Consider the following 18,499-nt stretch of genomic DNA (forward strand, 5'->3'; position numbering starts at 1 on the left):
TGTCACTGGGAGCAGTGTGGGGGTAATACTGGTGCAACTGGGAGCAGTATGGGGGCAGCACTGGTATGACTGGGAGCAGCAGTGCCATGGTACTGCTGTGACTGGGAACGGCGTGGGGGCAGCTGTAATGTGTCGGGAAGCAGTGTGGGGACTGCAGCGGGGTCCCGTTCGGACTGGGGACAGCACTGCTGTGACTGGGGTAAGTGGGCGCTGAGATCGCTGGATCGCGCTGGTGTAACTGGGGTAACTGGGCGCTCCCCCGTGCCGCCTCCCCGCCCGGGCCGCCCCCCGCTCTCCCCGCCCAGGCCGGCTCCCGGGGGATGCGGGATCAGGCGGTCCCTCCCTGTCCCTGCCATCTCCTCCCTCCTCGCTCCGTGTCCCTCCCCGTCCCCTCCCATTCCCTGGCGGTGCCTCCCGCCGGGCCCGTCCCGCCGCCGTCCCCGCGGGCTCAGGCCGGGCCATGGCGGAGCCGCCGCTGTCCCCGCAGTCCCCGGGCCCGGCGCTGCCGCTGCGGGCGCGGCTCAGCTTCGCGTGCGGGCACTTCCTGAACGACGCGTGCTCGGCGCTCTGGTTCACCTACCTGCTGCCCTTCCTGCACGCCGTGCTGGGCTACGGGCACGCCGCGGCCGGGGGGCTGCTGCTGGCGGGCCAGGCGGCCGACGGGCTCTGCACGCCCCTGCTCGGCTTCGAGGCCGACCGGGCCCACGGCTGCGGGCGCTGCGGGCGCAGGAAGGGCTGGCACCTGGCCGGTGGGTGCGGGGACCGCAGGGACCGGAGACACCCGGGCGGGGGGTGCGGGGACCGGGAGCTCTGATGGGGGGAGCCGGGAGGGCTGACTCCGGGAGAGCCTTTCTGGGGATGGCGTCAGCGAAGGGGGGACTTTGCTGGGATGTTGCAAGTAGAGAGGGACGGCCCCGGGGGAGCTTTCCGTGTGCCGGTGTTACGGAACAACCACCAGAGCCTTTCTGGGATGCTCTGAGTGAAGAGGGATGGCCCCGGGGGAGGCTTTCTGGGGTGTCTGTTGGGGGACATCCAGAGCCCTTCTAGGATGCTCTAAGTGAGAGGGGTGGCCCCGAGGGACCCTACTGTGTTCTGTGTTGAAGGACACACAGGGGAACCTTGGCGTGGCCCAAGGGTACCTATCCAAGGTGTCTTTGGTAAAAATGGGTCGCTCAGAGTGGCCTTTCTGCAGTGGCCTGGATGGAAATGAGCGGCCATGGGGAGCCTTTCTGGGGTGCCTTGGGTGGAACACACTGCTGGGGTGCCAAAGATAAGAGATGGGTGACCCCAAGGGGCTTTGCTTAGGGGAGGGCAGGAGTCTGGCTGTGAGGGAGGGAGACCTGGGGTGCTCTGGGTTGGGGGTCAGCGGGGGGAGCCTTTCTGGGGTGCTGTTAAGTGGAGAGGATGGCTCTGGGGGGGCCTTTCTGGGGTGCCCTGAGGGAGTGACCGAGGGTGCCTATCCATGGTGACATGTGAGAATGGGTGACCCTGGGGGAGCTTTTCTGGGATGCCAGGGGTGGAAGACCCTCCTGGGGTGCCTGAAGGGAGAAGGGTGGCCCAAGGAGCTTTTCTGAGGTGCTCTGAGTGGGGGAACCCAAAAGAACCTTTCTAGGATGCTGAGGGTGGGGGACAGTGGGGGATGTTGGGTGGAGGGGGTTGGTCCCAAGCAGCTCTGCTGGGGGGCACGGGTGGGGGACGCTCTGCTGGGGACACGGAGAAGTCTCTCTGAGGTACAGGGTCAGCCCCAGGATGCATTTCTGGGGTGCTCTGGAAGAGAGGGAACAAGTCCAAGGGTGCCTTCCTGGGCTGGGGATTCAGTCTTGGGGGTTCCCTGGAGCAAGGAGGAACCGGGGTGCCTTGTGGCATGGAGGTGTCCCTGAAGGTGTGGGAGCCTTTCTGGGGAGGGAGACCACCATGTGGCAGTGAGGTGGGGACAGGGTCCCCCCAGCTGGAGAGGGGCAGCCCCAGGGGTGAGCAGAATTGTGTGCCCTGGGGTGGAAGGGAGCAGCTCCTCCACTGAAGGGAGGGCTGCCCTGGGGGCTTTTGGGGTGCCCTGTGGAAGGTGAAGGGGCTCTGGTGTGTTGGCAGTGCCCTGGGTGACAGGAGATGTGTCTGGTGAGGAGGGGATGGCCTGGGAGGTGCCTTTCTGGGATCCCCTGCAGCAGCGAGCTGGGGACAGAGCTGCTCCATGTGTAGGGCACAGTGGGATGCTCAGCCTGGATGGGGAAGGGGCACCATGGCATCCCTGTCCTGCCTGGGCACCCTCCCATCCCGGGGGGCTCCCCAGGCTTTGTGTGTGTGGGTGGCAGCGAGCAGGGGTGAGAACCACATGCTCAGACCTCAGAGCTGCAGCAAAACCAAGACCATCAGTAAAATCTGGGCTTTCCCAAAAGCCCAGGTGCTTCCTGAGTAGCTCTCAGTGTCCCCAGGGCAGGGCCCTGTGGCATGGGGCCCTTGGCTGTGCTGGGGCTGTGCACCCAGGGGCCAGCAGTGGGGTATGGCATGCACAGGAGGCTCTGGCTCACAGCAATTATTGTCAGGTTTATCTTGCATTCTGCCCTGGGACAAAAAATGCAGTGGAGTGCAGGGGCTGGTGGGGACCCATCTGCTGAGGTGCCTCTCTGAGGGGCCAGTGTGGTGTAGAGAGGTGTCCTTGGTCCCTCTCTGAGGGGACAGTGTGATGTGCACAGGGGTCCTTGATCCCTCTCTGAGGGGACAGTGTGATGTGGAGAGGGGTCCTTGGTCCCTCTCTAAGAGGACAGCAGGGCCTGAAGGGGGTTCCTTGGTGCTGTGACTGGTGCAGGAGCCGGCACATCCTGCTCAGCTGGCACTGGGGACGGGGGCAGTTGGTGGAAGAAATGGCCATTGATAACAACTCTCGGTAACGACCTGCCTCTCCCAGAGCAGACCCGCGTGGGGGGAGGACGGTTGCAGTGTGGGTCCTCTTATCTTGATCCCAAATTTATCTCGACCAGTGCTTTGTGCAACCCAACGGCAGCCTGATAAGGCGCCTGACCTCGCCGGAGCTTGGCTTGGTGAGTCAGGGAGAGCGCAGGGGGGGCAGCTTCACCCCTGCCCCAGCGTCAGCGCCCTGGCTTTAGGGAAGTGGCCGGAGCTGTTTCCTCCCGCAGCTCCAGCCGGGTGCTGCCGGCCAGCACAGGGGAAATGCTCCCTCGGGCCTGCAGCGAGCGGAGCACGGCCCGGGCAGGCTGCAGCAGGGACGCAGGCTGTGTTCCAGGCTGCGGCGTGCCTTATTCCCAAGGCAGGGGCTTCCCCGGCGCCCACCTTGGCTGACCACAGTGACCGGCGGCGGTGGCAAACCCGCCGGGTCCGGCCGTGCCGGGGCCGCTCCGTTCCCTGGATCACGCTGCAGCGAGGGGTGCTGTGTGGGAGCGGGGCGTCTCGTCCGGTGGCAAACCCGTGCTCAGATCAGAGGAAACGCTGTGAAACCGCAGCCTCGGGGCGGGGGAGACACCACGAGTTGCTATCGTGGCATCTTCCCACCGCGGCCGCGGCCCCGGGTGTTCCCGCGGGCGCCCCGGGTGTCCCTGCGTGCTCGCCGGCTCTTTCATGGGCTCCGGCTTCCTGACGCGGTGGGAGGAAGGGTGAGCGTCCCTTTGCTGCCTGCCTCAGCCTGTCCCAAACTCCCTGCCCCGGGCGCCGGTGCCGAGCAGCCCGGCGTTCCCGTGATCTGCCCCGCGGGGCCGGCGATGAGAGGCCCGGCCTTTGCCTGCCCGGGGTGCGGCAGGCGTGGGTGGAATGGTCTTGGGTGGGCTCCCATGGCCCCCCTTGGGAGAACAGGGGCTCCCCGGGACCCTCTGAGTCAGTGCAGCCACTCTGGGCACTCGGGGTACATGGCTACTGGGGTGCAGCCCTGTGCCAGATGGGGTGACCCTGGTGGTGGACACTGCCTGTCCCAGAGGGTCACGAGCAGGAGGTGACACTCCTGTGGTTGTGCAGGTGGCTTTGGCTCATGGGTGGGCCCAGGAGCAGCCCTGGAGGCTGCAGCAGCTGGGTCCCACAGCTCCTGCCCCAGTGCTCCCCTGGCAGCCCTCACAGCCCAACAGGGCTGCAGAGCCCGACCCTGTGGGGCCCTGGGACCCTCACCCCTCGTCTGGGCCCAGTTAAAACCTGACCCTGTGGGGCCCTGGGACCCTCACCCCTCATCTGGGCCCAGTTAAAACCTGACCCTGCGGGGCCCTGGGACCCTCACCCCTCGTCTGGGCCCAGTTAAAACCCAGGGAACAGAGAGGATCTGGTCTGGTTGGAGCCTTCATGGACCTTCCTGTGCCTGTGGTTTGTCTGGGGCACAGGCACCACATGTGCCTGAGTCCCCTGTCCTTCAGAGCTCCTGGAGCACCAAAGCCAAGCAGTATGAGCCAGTGTGGGGACCCAGCACCCCTTGGGAATGGATGGGGCTGGGCTGGGATTGTCACTGCTACCCTTGGCTTTGTCCTTGGCTTAGCCCTGGCCTGCATATCTGCGCTGTGTAGGAGCAAGGAGGAGGAGGAGGAGGAGGAGGAGGAGGAGGAGGAGGAAATCCCCTTCATGGCTGGGAGGAAGAGGAATCACTCATGAGGAAGAGAGGTTCTTGCAAAGTGGAGAGAGTACCTTGGGGACCTGGCAAAGCAGGTGTCCCTCAGCTGTAGGAACAGCTCTTCATCAGCACACAGTGAAGCTGTGGGGTACATGTGGGACAGGGCACCAGGCTGTGTTGGGGTCTGGGGTCTGTGGAGCTGCTTGGCAGACAGACTCTGTGACTCTGGGAAGGGGGAGGGCGAGGCCAGGCTGGCCCCACGCAGCGTCCCCAGGCTGTGTCCCTGTGCTGGACAGCAGAGGGAGGAGCCTGGCTCTGCTGTCCCTGACTCAGCGGGCCCTTCCCGGAGCCCCCATGGCTCTGTGTCACCCTGTCACACTGTGGGTGATGTCTGAGCATGGTGGCAGCATGGCTCTCTCTGCCAGCCCCACTGCCAGCCCCACGGGAGAGGGGACATGGAGACACACGTGGTGCCAGTGCCCCTGGGACAGCCAGAGCCCTCCCAGCCTAGGGGTGCCATATCACCAGGGGCAGGCCCAGGGAGGGGTTATCTGACTGGATATCTGCACCTGGGGACCTCCTGCTGCCTGTGGGTGTGACACTGAGGGTCTGTCATGGTGTCTGGAGGGGACAGAGCAGTGCTGGGCAAGGACCTTGGCTGGGGGTGTCTGTCTGTGCCAGAGGGAAGGACACTCCCTGTGCAGGACAGGCTGAGGGGGTGTCTGGAGCTCCACATGTCCCATCTGGCTCGGGAAGGAGCCACCTCCCTCCCCAGCTCTGGGATAGGACCTGCCCTGGAGAGGGCTCAGTGTGTGTCACACTGGTGTCCCAGACAGGAGTGCAGCCTCACTGCTCTGCTCTCTCTACAGGCACCACCTGTGTCCTCGTGTCCTTTCCCTTTGTCTTCAGCCCCTGCCTGGCCTGCAGGGACAGCACTCCACAATGGGCAGCCTTCATCTACTACCTCCCCTTCATCATCATCTTCCAGTTTGGCTGGGCAGCCACACAGGTGTCCCACCTGGCCCTCATCCCTGAGCTGGTGAGCAGTGACCATGGCAAGGTGGAGCTCACAGCTTTCAGGTGAGCACAGCCACACCTGGACGTCACCTGGGCCTGGGGAGCTGCCCTGGGTCCCATCACGGTGTGACAGGAGGTCCCTGGGTGCTGTGGCACACCTCAGCATGGCGGGACAAGGGCTGGGCCATGTGGGTGTGCTGTGGGATGTGCCATAGGACTGTGGTCCTGGGATGGTGGCCCAAAGCCTTTGCTGCCAGGGGAAAATGTCTTGATGCCAGGGATGTCAGTGACACAGGCCCGTGGGACACTTCCCTGAGCTGGAGACGCTCCTCCTTTGGGAATGGACATTTAGGGGAGGGACTGTGCCTCCCACATGCCCTCAAGGAGAGCTGGACATGGCTCTGGGTTCTGTTCTGGAGGTAAGATGTCTCCAGGGCCAGGTGGGCAGTGCACTTGGCTCATCCCTGTCAGGACCAGGATGTGGGATGGGATGTTTATTCCATGGGGCAGGGTGAGCAAGGAGGTGTGGGGTAACCCTGGGTCCCCACTCTGGGGGTACTGGGTCAGGCAGCTCCTGGCATCCTTGAAGCAGAGGTGAGCTGTGCTGGAGGGGGAGCAGACTGACCTGAAGGGATGTTGGTTTCCTCCCAGTCATGCCCCGAGCTGGGCTGGGCACACTGGGAGTTGCAGCAGTAAGGCTGAGGCCTGGCCAGGTGCTTTGTGCCCTCAGAGGTGTCACTTCAGCCACGACACTGAGGTGCAGAGGCTGTAGCACACCTGGCTTGGATGGCAGCTGTGGGCAGAGGTGTCCTGCTGTGCTGTCCCCATGCTTTTCCCTCTGCATCACGCCAAGGTTTCCTTCTGCTCAGGTATGCCTTCACTGTCATGGCCAACATCACCGTGTACGGCCTGACCTGGCTCCTGCTGAACTTCCAGACGGACCAGCCCGACCGCATGGAGCACCTGGGCCCGCAGGACATCCCTGTGTTCCGGGTGAGTGCCACAGTCCCTGGGGGTCCCTCTTGCCATGGCCCAGCTGGGGAGGCACTGCAGGGAGTCAGTGCCCTAAAACCGCCCCAGCTGGGCCAGAGCCACGCTGAGCCCTCTGTGGGGTTTGGGCGCCCCTCCTCATCCTCCAGACTGCTGGGGGGCTGATGGGGGGCTGCCCCCACTGCTGTGCTCACCCCCACTGCCTCACCAGAACTTGGCCCTCATCGTGGTGGGGCTGGGGGCCGTGTTCTCCCTCATCTTCCACCTGGGCACCAAGGAGAAGCCGTACCCACCGGGGGTGCTGCCCGAGCCAGAGGAGAGTACCCCCCTGCTGCACAAGGAGCCCCCGGGATCTCCACGCCCGCTGCTGCTCTGGAAGGACTGGCTGCTGGAGCCCTCCTTCTACCAGGTATGGCTGGGCAGGACTCCCCTGGCCTGGGCTGGCTGCTGGAGCCCTCCTTCTACTGGGTACAGCTGGGCACGACTCCCCTGGCCTGGGCTGCTGCGATGGGGCTTGCCCAGGTGTGGGTGGGGATGGAGAGGGGAGCTGTTCTGGGCACCCATCCATCCCCTTCCCTCTGGGCCATGACAGTGGGCAGGGCAGGTCCTTCCCACAGGCTGAGCTGTGATGCCCTGGCCCTGTCCCCTCCCAGGTTGCAGTGCTCTACATGGCCACCCGCCTCATCGTCAACCTGTCCCAGACCTACATCGCCATGTACCTCACCAACTCGCTGCTGCTCTCCAAGGTGGGTGCAGGGCAGGTCCAGGGCCATGTGGGAAGGTGTGCTGGTGTGGCCTGGGGCTCATCTCCTTGTCCTTGTCCCTTGCAGAAGTACATTGCCACCATTCCCCTGGTGATGTACGTCAGTGGGTTCCTCTCCTCGTTCCTCATGAAGCCTGTGAACAAATGGATTGGTCGGAATGTGAGTCCAGGGTGCTGGAGAGTTGGAGTTTGACCCCAGGAGAAGACCAGGAGCCAAATCCTGGCTGTGAGCAAAGCTCCTGGCACACCTGAGCTGGAGAGCAGGGACCCCTCATGGACCCTCTGCCAGCAATGACCCACTGCAGCATGGGTCATGGGCAGGGTTGGGGATCTGTGTCCTACTGGGACTGGGGGTGTGGACAGGGATGGTGGCAGGGGCCTGTCTTGTACATCCCTCGGGCTGGGGAAGGCAATGTCCATGCAGCCCTGACTGGGCTGCAGAGCGCTGTGGTGCCCATCAGGGGCAGAGGGGGGGTCTGGTTTCACTGGCCTGGGTGGGCACAGGGTCTGCAATGCTAGCAGGAAGGACCTGCTCCCCCAGTGTGTCCCCTCCTTGCTGTTGGGTGGCAGTGGAGTGTCCCTTACTCTCACAGCCACGCTCCCACAACTCTGCCTGGGCTCAACCCTTGGGCTGCAGGACAGCCTGGAGCACAGTTACTGGACCTGCTTGTGGGGTCTCCTTGTTTAAATACAGCTGGGACAGAGCCAGGGCTGTCCCTCACGGGTCCTGGGCAGTGCTGGCCTTGTGCCCTCCCTGCTTGCTCCTTCCTCACCAAGTGCCAGCTGATGCCTTAACTCCTCCCTCTGCCTGTCCCCATCACAGCTGACTTACTTTGTGGGCATCCTGGTGGTCCTGGCCTTTGCCTCCTGGGTGGCCCTGGCCAGGCCAGTAGGAGATGAGATCTACGTGCTGGCAGTGCTGCTCGGGGCGGGCTCAGCCACCATCCTGGTCACCTCCCTGTCGATGACTGCAGATCTCATCGGCACCAACACGGTACGGCCGCTGCTCCTGCTGGGACAGAGCGGGGCCACGGTGGGCACAGCACCCACGGTCTGGAGTGGGCACTGCTCAGGGTTAGGGGATGGAGACGCTGGGAGGGAGCTCTGCTGTGCCCCCGTGTGCTGTGCCCCCTGAGTGCTGTGCCCCGTGAGTGCTGTGCCCCGTGAGTGCTGTGCCCCATGAGTGCTGTGCCCCCTGAGTGCTGTGCCCCGTGTGCTGTGCCCCCTGAGTGCTGTGCCCCGTGTGCTGTGCCCCGTGAGTGCTGTGCCCCGTGAGTGCTGTGCCCCATGAGTGCTGTGCCCCGTGTGCTGTGCCCCCTGTGTGCTGTGCCCCATGAGTGCTGTGCCCCGTGAGTGCTGTGCCCCCCTGTGTGCTGTGCCCCCTGTGTGCTGTGCCCCGTGAGTGCTGTGCCCCGTGAGTGCTGTGCCCCATGAGTGCTGTGCCCCCCTGTGTGCTGTGCCCCAGGAGTGCTGTGCCCCCATGTGCTGTGCCCCCTGTGTGCTGTGCCCCGTGAGTGCTGTGCCCCTGTGTGCTGTGCCCGCCGTGTGCTGTGCCCCATGAGTGCTGTGCCCCCCGTGTGCTGTGCCCCGTGTGCTGTGCCCCGTGTTCCTGTGCCCTCCATGTGCTGTGCCCCATGAGTGCTGTGCCCCATGAGTGCTGTGCCCTCCGTGTGCTGTGCCCCATGTGCTGTGCCCCCCGTGTGCTGTGCCCCAGGAGTGCTGTGCCCCCCGTGTGCTGTGCCCCCTGTGGGCTGTGCCCCCCGTGGGCTGTGCCCCCTGTATGCTGTGCCCCCTGTGTGTTGTGCCCCCCGTGTGCTGTGCCCCCTGTATGCTGTGCCCTGTGTGTTGTGCCCTATGAGTGCTGTGCCCCCTGTGTGCTGTGCTGTGTGCTGTGCCCCGTGTGCTGTGCCCCGTGAGTGCTGTGCCCCGTGTGCTGTGCCCCCTGTGTGCTGTGCCCCATGAGTGCTGTGCCCTGTGTGCTGTGCCCTCCGTGTGCTGTGCCCCCTGTGTCCTGTGCCCCCTGTGCTGTGCCCCGTTGCTGTGCCCTGTGTGCTGTGCCCCATGAGTGCTGTGCCCCGTTGCTGTGCCCCGTGAGTGCTGTGCCCCGTGTGCTGTGCCCCTGTGTGCTGTGCCCCGTGAGTGCTGTGCCCCCCGTGGGCTGTGCCCCCTGTATGCTGAGCCCCCTGTGTGTTGTGCCCCCCGTGTGCTGTGCCCCCTGTATGCTGTGCCCTGTGTGTTGTGCCCTATGAGTGCTGTGCCCCCTGTGTGCTGTGCTGTGTGCTGTGCCCCGTGTGCTGTGCCCCGTGAGTGCTGTGCCCCTGTGTGCTGTGCCCCCTGAGAGCTGTGCCCCCTGTGTGCTGTGCCCCATTGCTGTGCCCTGTGTCCTGTGCCCCGTGAGTGCTGTGCCCCCCGTGTGCTGTGCCCCCTGTATGCTGTGCCCCATGTGCTGTGCCCCCCGTGTGCTGTGCCCCATGTCCTGTGCCCCCTGAGTGCTGTGCCCCGTGTGCTGTGCCCCGTGTGCTGTGCCCCCCGTGTGCTGTGCCCCCCGTGTGCTGTGCCCCCTGTGCTGTGCCCCCTGTGTGCTGTGCCCCATGTGCTGTGCCCCGTGTGCTTGTGCTGTGCCCCCTGTGTGCTGTGCCCTGTGTGCTGTGCCCCCTGAGTGCTGTGCCCCCTGTGCTGTGCCCCGTGTCCTGTGCCCCGTGTCCTGTGCCCCGTGTGCTTGTGCTGTGCCCCTGTGTGCTGTGCCCCCTGTGTGCTGTGCCCCATGAGTGCTGTGCCCGTGCTCTGCTGCTCGGCTGCAGTGAGGGCTCTGCCCATGAGAGGGCACCCGGCGCTGCGTGCCCAGCCCAGCACAGCACAGCGTGCTTCCCTCTCCTCCCGCAGCACAGCAGCGCGTTTGTCTACGGAGCCATGAGCTTCACGGACAAGATGGCCAATGGCCTGGCTGTGATGGTGATCCAGAACCTGCACCCCTGCCCGTGAGTGCCTCTGCAGAGCCGGGACCCCATTGCCAGAGGAAACATTCCAGGGCTGGAGCAAGAGACACGGGAGGGAACCGGCTTGGATTTGTAGAATCCCAGAATGGTTTGGGTTGGAAGGGACCTTAAAGCTCATCTCCTTTCACCCCCTGCCATGGGTAGGGACACCTTCCACTACACCAGGTTGCTCCAAACCCTGTCCAACCTGGACTGGAACACTTCCCAGGATGGGGCAGCCACCGCTGCTCTGGGCACGCTGTGCCAGGGCCTACTCACCCTCAAAGGGGTGAATTCCTCCCCAACATCCCATCTAACCCTGCCCTGTTGTAGTGAGCAGCCATTCCCCCTTGTCCTGTCCCCCCATCCCTTGTCCCAAGTCCCTCTCCTGCTTTCCTGGAACCTCTTTAGGCACTGGAAGGGGCTTTGAGGTCTCCCTGGAGCCTTCTCTTGTCCAGCTCTGATTTGTCTTAAACCCTTCTTCACCTTCTCTCCCAGCCTTGGAGGCCCCAAGCCATACCCTGGGGATATCCTTGCCCTGGGCCTTTCCCTGACACCCCAGTGCAAACCTGTCCTGACTCTGATGGGAGGACATGGGACCACTGCCCACAGCCTGGGACCCCAGTGCTGGCCTCCAGCCACATCCCTGCCTGTCCTCACAGGACTGAGCTGTGCTGCCCTGCCTGTGTCAGCTTCTACCGCTGGGTGATGGTGCTGGTCACCGGCGGCATCGCTGTCGCCGCTGTCACCACCCTCTGCTCCATCATGGTGTGGCCCATCCGGATCCGCTGCCGTGAGTGGGGCTGGGGGCTTGGGGGCAGCCCAGCGTGGGGCTGGGGGCACTGGGAGCCCTGTGCTCAGTGCCAGCCTGGGCTAAAGCCACAGTTTCTTTGCAGATGGCCCCAGTGGTACTGGGCTGGCTTGTGGCCATGCTTGCCGGGGAGCCCTTATGGTAGGACACAGGGCAGGGCCATTGTCACACTTCCCTGCCACCCCCAGAGAGGGGCCGTGTTTGTTTGCTGGGCCCTTCTGGGGGGCAGCACCCCCCTGGCCCAGCTGTGGCCACGTTGAGGCTCCAAGGGGTGTCAGGGTGTGGCAGCAAATGTGGGGGACGGCGGGGTGCCCTTTGCCAGGCTGGGGAGCCAACACTGCTGTTCAGTGACTGTTCTGCCTCTCAGGGTGCCAGTGCCTCGCTGTGGGGTGGGGAAACAGGACAGACCCCTTGTGCTGCTTGGGGCCCTGCTGGGTCAGGGCCCTGGTGCTGGCAGAGTCCAGGAGGGCCAGGCCAGCACATGAGGGTCACCCCATGCTGCCATCTCTCCTGACCTGTCCCTTTCTCCTCTTCTTCCAGGTGCTGTCAGCCTGCAGGGGCTGAGGAGCGTGAGGACCCCTGAAAGTGGCACTGGGAGCACTGAGGGAGAGAGCCACAGCAGCACTGTCAACTGAGTGGGGCTGTGTCCTTGGCCACCGTGTCCTCAGGGCTGTGTCCCCAGGGCTGTGTCCTCGGTCACCACGTCCTGGGCCACCGCGGTGCCACACTCCGAGTCTGGAGGGTCCCCTGCACTGGGGGGCACTGGGCTCTGGGGAGGGGGTGACCCCACCCCGTCTCCTTGCACTGGACTCGTATTCCCACCCTGACCTCATGTTCCCATCCCGGACTCTGGTGTCCCATGAAGGCTGTCCCCGGTGCGGTGTGACCGGTGCAGGGTCACCTGGCACCTCTCACCTGCACAGTGAACACTAGAAGGGCCTAGGCCAGGCCGGGGCGGCCCCAGAAGAGGGGAGCGCTCGGGGGAGGCCCGAGGTTTTAACCTGCTTTTGTAAGGTCAATACGTACAAACGGCACTTTATAAAGGAGGAGAAAAAGGAGAGAAAAAAACCAACCGCAGCGCTGATGGCTCCGGGATGGGGGTGGGGGGTGCGGGACCCAGAGCAGGGGCCGGAGCGGGTCTGGGGGCTCGGGGGGGCCCAGCGCGGCCCCGCCCCGGCCCGGGCTGAGGGGCGGCCTGAGGGCCGGGGGGGGCGCGGGCAGGGGCGGCCATGGCGGCCCCGCGCGGGACGGAGCGCGCGCAGCGCTGGGGACAGGGGATTGGTCCATGCGCGGGGCCCCGCCCCCGAGATGGGACAGCCAATGGGGGTGGGCCGTGCGCAGAGGGGGCGGGGACTGACGGGGAGTGAGTGAGTGAGTGTGACACTGTGTGTGTGTGTATGACACTCTGTGTGTGTGTGTGTGTGTGTGACACTCTGTGTGTGTGTGTGTGTGTGAGTGAGTGAGTGTGTGATACTGTGTGTGTGACACTGTGTGTGTGTGTGACACTGTGTGCGTGTCTGTGTGTGACACTGTGTGTGTGAGTGAGTGAGTGTGTGTGTGTGTGACACTGTGTGTGTGTGTGTGTGTGACACTGTGTGTGTGTGTGTGTGTGTGACACTGTGTGTGTGTGTGACACTCTGTGTGTGTGTGTGTGTGACACTCTGTGTGTGTGTGTGTGTGTGTGTGTGACACTCTGTGTGTGTATGACACTCTGTGTGTGTGTGTGTGTGTGAGTGAGTGTGTGACACTGTGTGTGTGTGTGTGACACTGTGTGTGTGTGTGACACTGTGTGCGTGTCTGTGTGTGACACTGTGTGTGTGAGTGAGTGAGTGTGTGTGTGTGTGTGTGACACTGTGTGTGTGTGTGTGTCTGTGTGTGTGTGTGTGAGTGAGTGTGTGACACTGTGTGTGTGTGTGTGTGTGACACCGTGTGTGTCTGTGTCTGTGTGTGTGACACTGTGTGTCTGTGTGTGTCTGTGTGTGTGTGTGTGTGTGTGACACTGTGTGTGTGGCTGTGTGACTGTGAGTGTGACACTCTGTGTGTGTGTCCATACCTGTGTGTGCCCCCCACATGTGCAGGGCTGTGCTGTGTGCACGCTGGGTGTGAGCAGGACGGTGCCGGGGTTATTCCATAACGCCTGGGATGGTTTGGGCTGGGAGGGACCTCAGAGCCCATCCAGTGCCACCTCTGCCATGGCAGGGACACCTTCCACTGTCCCAGGTGCTCCCAGCCCTGCCCAGCCTGGCCTTGGGCACTGCCAGGGATCCAGGGGCAGCCACAGCTGCTCTGGGAAATCCATTCCAGGGATGGATTCCACAATTCCTGATTCCCAGTCTCCCACCCAGCCCTGCCCTGTGGCAGTGGGAGCCATTCCCTGTGTCCTGTCCCTGCAGGCCTTGTCCCCAGTCCCTCTGCAGCTCTCCTGGAGCCCCTTCAGGCCCCAAAAGGGGCTCTGAGGTGTCCCTGGAGCCTTCTCCTGTCCAGGTGAGCAGGCCCAGCTGTGCCAGCCTGGCTCCACGGCATGGTTTCTCTCTGGCCCCTGTCCGTGCCCCGTTCCCGCACACTCAGCTCCGTGTGTGCCCCTGGCTGGGCTGGCACAGAGCCCCTGCCCGGGGGCTGTGGGGTCGTGTGTGCACCGAGGACACGAGTGTGGGGTGAGGGGGCTGCAGGGGGCTGGGGGGCTGACAGGGTGCGGCCACGGGCAGGGAGCGACACCCCGAGTGTGCCCGGTGTGCGGGAATGGAACGGGACGCAGGCGGATGGGGCGGGAGCCGGGCCGGGCGGGTGCAGCCCCTCGGGCCGGGCGGGGTGCAGCCCCCCGGGCCGGCCCGGCTTTATGGCGGTTCCCCGCCGCGGGCAGGGCCTTATCAGCCTCGGTCAGAGAGCAGGGCCCGAGCCGGGCTGGCTCCGCGGCCTTCGCACCTGCCCAGGGCCCGCGGCGGGGGCGCGGTCCCGGCTCTGCGCGGCGCCCCCGGCCCGGCCGTGCCCACTGCCCACCTCCCTCTGGGGGTGCCAGTCTGGCGGAGACCCCCGGGCGAGGGGCGGCCGTGCCCCCAGCGCCGCCCGGCCTTGGGGCAGGAGGGAGGGGAGCGGGCACCGGGCGGACGCTGCCGTGCGGTGTCCCGGCACCGCGGGATGTCCCGAGATTGCGGGGTGCCCATGGATTGCGGGGTGCCCCCTGTGAAATCGCAGCGTGCCGTAGGACTGGGGCTGTGCCCCGCTGGCTCTCAGCGCTGCTGGGGCTGGGGCGCGTTTGCCGCTCTTGGGGGGGCTGGCTGGTCCCGCACTCCCCGGGGCCGGGCCGGGCTCACCCCGCGCAGCCCCGGGGTGTCTCGGGCTGGGGCTGCCCCGGCCGCTCCCTGCGGACCTGCCGCGGCCCCGCCCGCTGCCCTTCCTCGGGAGGAGGAGGAGGAGGAGGAGGTGGCAGCGGAGCAGGAACGGCGCTGGAAGCAGCGAGAGCGGGACAGCTCCGACGGGACGTGTGCCCCCACAGGAACCGCTGTGCCCCCGGCAGGTACCAAGCGGGGCCGGCTCGGGACGGGGTTCTGGGGCCGCGCGTGGGTCTGGGGTCGCAGCCGCCTTCCCGTCCCCTCTGCAGCCAGACTGGCCACGCACTCCCGCCCCCAGCCCCGGTGCGGGGATCGCTTTCCCCGTCACCCGCCCGTACAGGGGTCACCCCTTCCCCGTCACCCCGCTGCCCTCGGGGGTCGCAGCCAGCACAGGATACCATGGGACGGGTCATGAGACAGGCTGAGCTCTGCTGTCCCGGTCCCGGCGTGGCCTGAGCCGTGTCCCTGTGTCCTCCCCGGTGGAGTGACAGGTTGGTGACACTGGGATCTGCCGTGCTGCAGGAACAGGTTGTTCCCACAAGCCGCCCCCTCTCCCCCGGCTGTCGGACTCATCGCTGATGCCGGGGAAGCTGAGGCGCGGCAGGCGGGAGGTGCTGGGGGAGAAGCAGTGGCGGAGCACGGAGGAGAAGGGAAGTGCCCAGCGGGAGCAGCCCAAGCTCACCAGGTGGGTGCTGCCCCTCATGGGGTCACATCCCGCACCCCAGCCCCACATCCCACCCCTCGAGTCACCCCCTCCGATGCCTCCTTCCAGATCCAGGACCTATGAGTCCTCCTGCAAGGAGACGGAGCAGGAGGCTGCGGGCAGGCAGGGACCCCCATCCCCCTCGGTGAGTCTTGGGGTACCGGAGCTGACGAGAAGGACCCCAGCCCCAGCCCCATGGGCTCGGCTGGACACTCTTGGGGCGGGGGCCGAGGGAGGGCTCGTCCCGGTGCCGTGGCAGACGTGGAGCGAGGGGCTGCAGGATGCCCGCGGTGCCAGGGCCGGCCCCGAGCACCGACCCCCGTCCTCCCGCAGCTGAGCAAGCAGGACAGCAGCTACCGCCGGGCCTTCGGGGAGCTCGCCGAGCAGGACGTGCTGCTGGGCTGCTTCTCCTGCGCCTGGCAGAGAGAAATGCCCTACCACGGCCGCCTCTACGTGTCCTCCCGCCACATCTGCTTCCACTCCAACCTTCTGCTCAAGGACATCAAGGTGGGGCTGGAGCGGGCGTGGGGCCAGCTGTGCAGGCAGGGGCACGGGTGGCAACCGAACACGCTGACACAGCCTGTCCCCCGGCACAGGCTGTGGTCCCTGTCGCCTCCATCTCAGCCCTCAAAAAGACCAACACGGCGCTGTTGGTGCCCAACGCAATCAGCGTCCGCACGGCCAAGGGGGAGAAGGTGAGAGCGGGGCCAGTGCGGGGGCAGCCTCACCTGGGGCTGTCTGGAGTGTCTCGGTCCCCGCGGGCTCTGGGCCGTGACCGAGGGACAGCTCTGGCACAAATCCCCCTCTCGCTCCCCGGCAGTTCCTCTTTGTGTCGCTGCGCCAGCGAGAGGCCACGTACCAGCTCCTGAGGTCGGTGTGCAAACACCTGCAGGTACGCGGGGACTGGATGGGCAGGGGGGCTCCATCCATCCATTGCAGGGCACCTCCCTTCATCTCTCCTTGTCCAGGGCAGCGGCCAGAGCCCTCGAGACTCAGTGAGCTCCGAGGAAACCTTTGGGAAGTCTCAGGTAAGGCCAGGGAATGGAGGGCAGGAGGGTACAACAGGAGAAGGGGTGGTCCCAGACCCCTGGATGGAGTGGGTTGGGTGCAGTGGCTGGGAAGATGAGGGGGGGGAACATGAAAAGCCCCAGCCCGAGGCAGCACGGACCCCAGGACCCTCCCTTCGTGTGGGTGACACAGGTCCCATCAGGTCCTGCCCATGTCCCCATGCCTTGGGGACACACATGGTGACTGGGGCTTGGCCTCTTCCAGATCTCGAGCCAGTCAGCCCTGGAGCAGAGCACCCCTGAGCCCAACAGCCTCCCTGGATCCCTGGGTGAGCGGTGGCCCTTGCCCCCCTGACCACAGCTCCAGGGAGTGCAGGATCAGCACTCTGTGGCCCCGTGTGGCCCCAGGACACACAGACCCCTCCCTGGGGCTTTCATCGAGTGTCTTCTGGTCACCCGCAGATGAGCCCAACCCGAGATCAAGGCAGGCAGAGGATGAGGATGGCGAGGTGGCCCTGCTGATTCCCAGATGGGTGCCCGCAGCAGAGAAACGCGGCCTCTGGGGTGGGTCAGGGGGCTCGGGATGGGGGGGATGATCCTGGGGGTTTACACCCTGGCAGAGCCGAGCACGGACCCTCAGTGCCACTAACCTGCCTTGTCCTGGCAGGGAGAGCCCACGCCGTGCTCTGGGCCTGGGTCACTGCACTTTGGTCCCGGATAAACCCCCAGCTGAGCTCTCTCAACATCATCATCACCATCTACCTGCTGCTGTGAGTCCCCAGCACCTGCTCCCAGCCCCGCTCCCCATCCCCACTGACACGGCCTCTCCACGGACAGGCCAGGGTCCCCGCAGTTCCCCTCAGACCCCCATCCCCAGGGCGAGCACACGGGGGCCTGTCCCGGCCCTGCTCCTGCCCCGTGTGCCACCCTGTGCCCGCTGGCTGACGCTGGCCTGTCCCCAGCATGGTGGCCTTGCTGCTGTCCTCGGGGTACATCGGGCTGCGCATCGCGGAGCTGGAGCAGCAGCTGTCCTTCGCGGGGGCTGGCCCGCGCCTCAACCTGTCACCGCAGTGAGTGGGGGACATGGGGGGCCTTGTCCCCAGCACAGGCTCCTCCTCACCCCGCCTTCCCCCAGGTCCAAGAGAACGTGAGGCCACTGAGGACCATCAGCAGCGCTGCAGCCGGGGCTCAGGGGCTGCTCTGAGCCCGTCCTTGGCCTCTCGGGGTGGCTCTGTCACCAAGTGCCTTCCAGCTCCCCACGATGCCTGGGGAGCCCACGGGCTGAGAGGCTCCATCTCCCTGTCTGCCCACCCTGAGCAGCAGCAGAAGAGACCCAGGGAGCTCCTGGCAGGGCAGAGAGTAGGGAAGGGGGGCTGGAGTCAGCAGCAACCCCCAGGCAGCCCTCCCCCTGCCCAGAGGGAGAGAGGGTCAAGCCCCAGGCAAGGCAGGGGCACAGAGAACAGAATATTTTGTTAATAAAGATTAATAAAAATCTATATTATTTTAATACTTTTTATTTGCTGGGCCAGATGCCACAGGATGAGCATGAACTAGTTCCCCATGCACCCCCTGATTCCCAAAACAGACCAGGACACAGCAGGACCCAGAGCTTTGACTCTGGCTGGTGTAGGGAGGCAGCTCCAGGTGCTGATGTCCCAGGGGTCCAGGGAGTGGCAGAAGACCCTGAGCAGCCCCCTGGGGCACTGGCTGCTGTTGACAATGGGAGGCAGAGGGGAAGGGGACAGTGGGGAGCCCCAGGGCCCTGCAGCTGGCCAGGCCCTGGCTGTTACCCTGCTCCTTCCCTAGGACAGGGCTCGCCTGCCAGAAGGTGTAGGGTCACAGGTACACGGTGGGGACAATGGGTTCCCACAGGTTCTGAGCATAAACTGGGGATGAGAGCAGAGTGGAGGCAGAGCAGAACCTGCACCCCACAAAATAATCCACCAGCCCAAAGCCCTGGAGCTTAATCCCTTTCTAGGCCAGCTAAGGGGCCCTGGGGCTTCCCCCAAGCACCAAGATGGGGAAACTGAGGCACTGACAGCTCCTTTCTCTATGTCATTTCCTGGGCCATCCCTTCCTCAGACCCACAGCTCAGCTCCAGGCCTGGGGCAGCGGCAGTGGGAGATGCCAAGCTCAGGGATCCTTGCTCTCCTCATCCTGCTGCTCAGCCCCACGGAGCAGCTCTGCCTCACAGCACCAGCCCGGAGGGGTCTTCCAGCAGCAGCCTGGAACAAGGCACAGGGTTGTGGGCACAGGGGTGTACCCCACTGGAGAGGTGCCCAGGGAGGGGGTATCCCCCATGTGAGGGTCCCACCTGCATGGGGACAGCAGGACTGAGGGGCTCTGCACCCCCAGCCTCACTGCAGG

At 65.1% G+C, this 18,499-nt stretch overlaps 2 protein-coding genes across 4 annotated transcripts; both read left to right on the forward strand.

Annotated features, from left to right (window-relative positions):
* Positions 1-448: 448 nt before the first annotated feature.
* On the forward strand, positions 449-12,156 carry MFSD12 (major facilitator superfamily domain containing 12). The gene is made up of 10 exons (XM_063160813.1): positions 449-749; positions 5,407-5,617; positions 6,424-6,547; positions 6,756-6,953; positions 7,198-7,290; positions 7,375-7,467; positions 8,131-8,301; positions 10,191-10,285; positions 10,945-11,075; positions 11,634-12,156. The coding sequence occupies exons 1-10, from the start codon at positions 461-463 to the stop codon at positions 11,726-11,728; spliced, it is 1,500 nt and encodes a 499-aa protein (XP_063016883.1). The 5' UTR covers positions 449-460; the 3' UTR covers positions 11,729-12,156.
* Positions 12,157-14,498: 2,342 nt separating this feature from the next.
* Positions 14,499-17,628, forward strand: LOC134420547 (GRAM domain-containing protein 2A-like). Of its 3 annotated transcripts, none has more exons than XM_063160700.1 (12): positions 14,499-14,607; positions 14,945-15,107; positions 15,195-15,270; positions 15,459-15,632; positions 15,722-15,820; positions 15,946-16,017; positions 16,094-16,153; positions 16,398-16,461; positions 16,595-16,696; positions 16,800-16,902; positions 17,095-17,202; positions 17,268-17,628. In XM_063160700.1, the coding sequence occupies exons 2-12, from the start codon at positions 15,001-15,003 to the stop codon at positions 17,281-17,283; spliced, it is 981 nt and encodes a 326-aa protein (XP_063016770.1). In that variant the 5' UTR covers positions 14,499-14,607; positions 14,945-15,000; the 3' UTR covers positions 17,284-17,628. The 3 variants fall into 3 exon arrangements, with proteins under 3 accessions (XP_063016770.1, XP_063016772.1, XP_063016771.1); XM_063160702.1 differs by having other exon boundaries at positions 14,508-14,607; positions 14,908-15,107; XM_063160701.1 differs by having other exon boundaries at positions 14,508-14,607; positions 14,914-15,107.
* The last annotated feature ends 871 nt before the right edge of the window (positions 17,629-18,499 follow it).

Source organism: Melospiza melodia, chromosome 7 (genome assembly GCF_035770615.1).
Source record: "Melospiza melodia melodia isolate bMelMel2 chromosome 7, bMelMel2.pri, whole genome shotgun sequence".
In the NCBI taxonomy this organism is placed as follows: domain Eukaryota; kingdom Metazoa; phylum Chordata; class Aves; order Passeriformes; family Passerellidae; genus Melospiza; species Melospiza melodia.

Coding starts and splice junctions, on each gene's coding strand:
- MFSD12 (XM_063160813.1), top strand. CDS start 461: ATGGCGGAGCCGCCGCTGTCCCCGCAGTCCCCGGGCCCGGCGCTGCCG. Junction 750..5,406: donor GAAGGGCTGGCACCTGGCCG/GTGGGTGCGGGG, acceptor CTCTCTCTACAG/GCACCACCTGTGTCCTCGTG. Junction 5,618..6,423: donor GTGGAGCTCACAGCTTTCAG/GTGAGCACAGCC, acceptor CCTTCTGCTCAG/GTATGCCTTCACTGTCATGG.
- LOC134420547 (XM_063160700.1), top strand. CDS start 15,001: ATGCCGGGGAAGCTGAGGCGCGGCAGGCGGGAGGTGCTGGGGGAGAAG. Junction 16,018..16,093: donor CGGTGTGCAAACACCTGCAG/GTACGCGGGGAC, acceptor CTCCTTGTCCAG/GGCAGCGGCCAGAGCCCTCG. Junction 16,154..16,397: donor AAACCTTTGGGAAGTCTCAG/GTAAGGCCAGGG, acceptor GGCCTCTTCCAG/ATCTCGAGCCAGTCAGCCCT.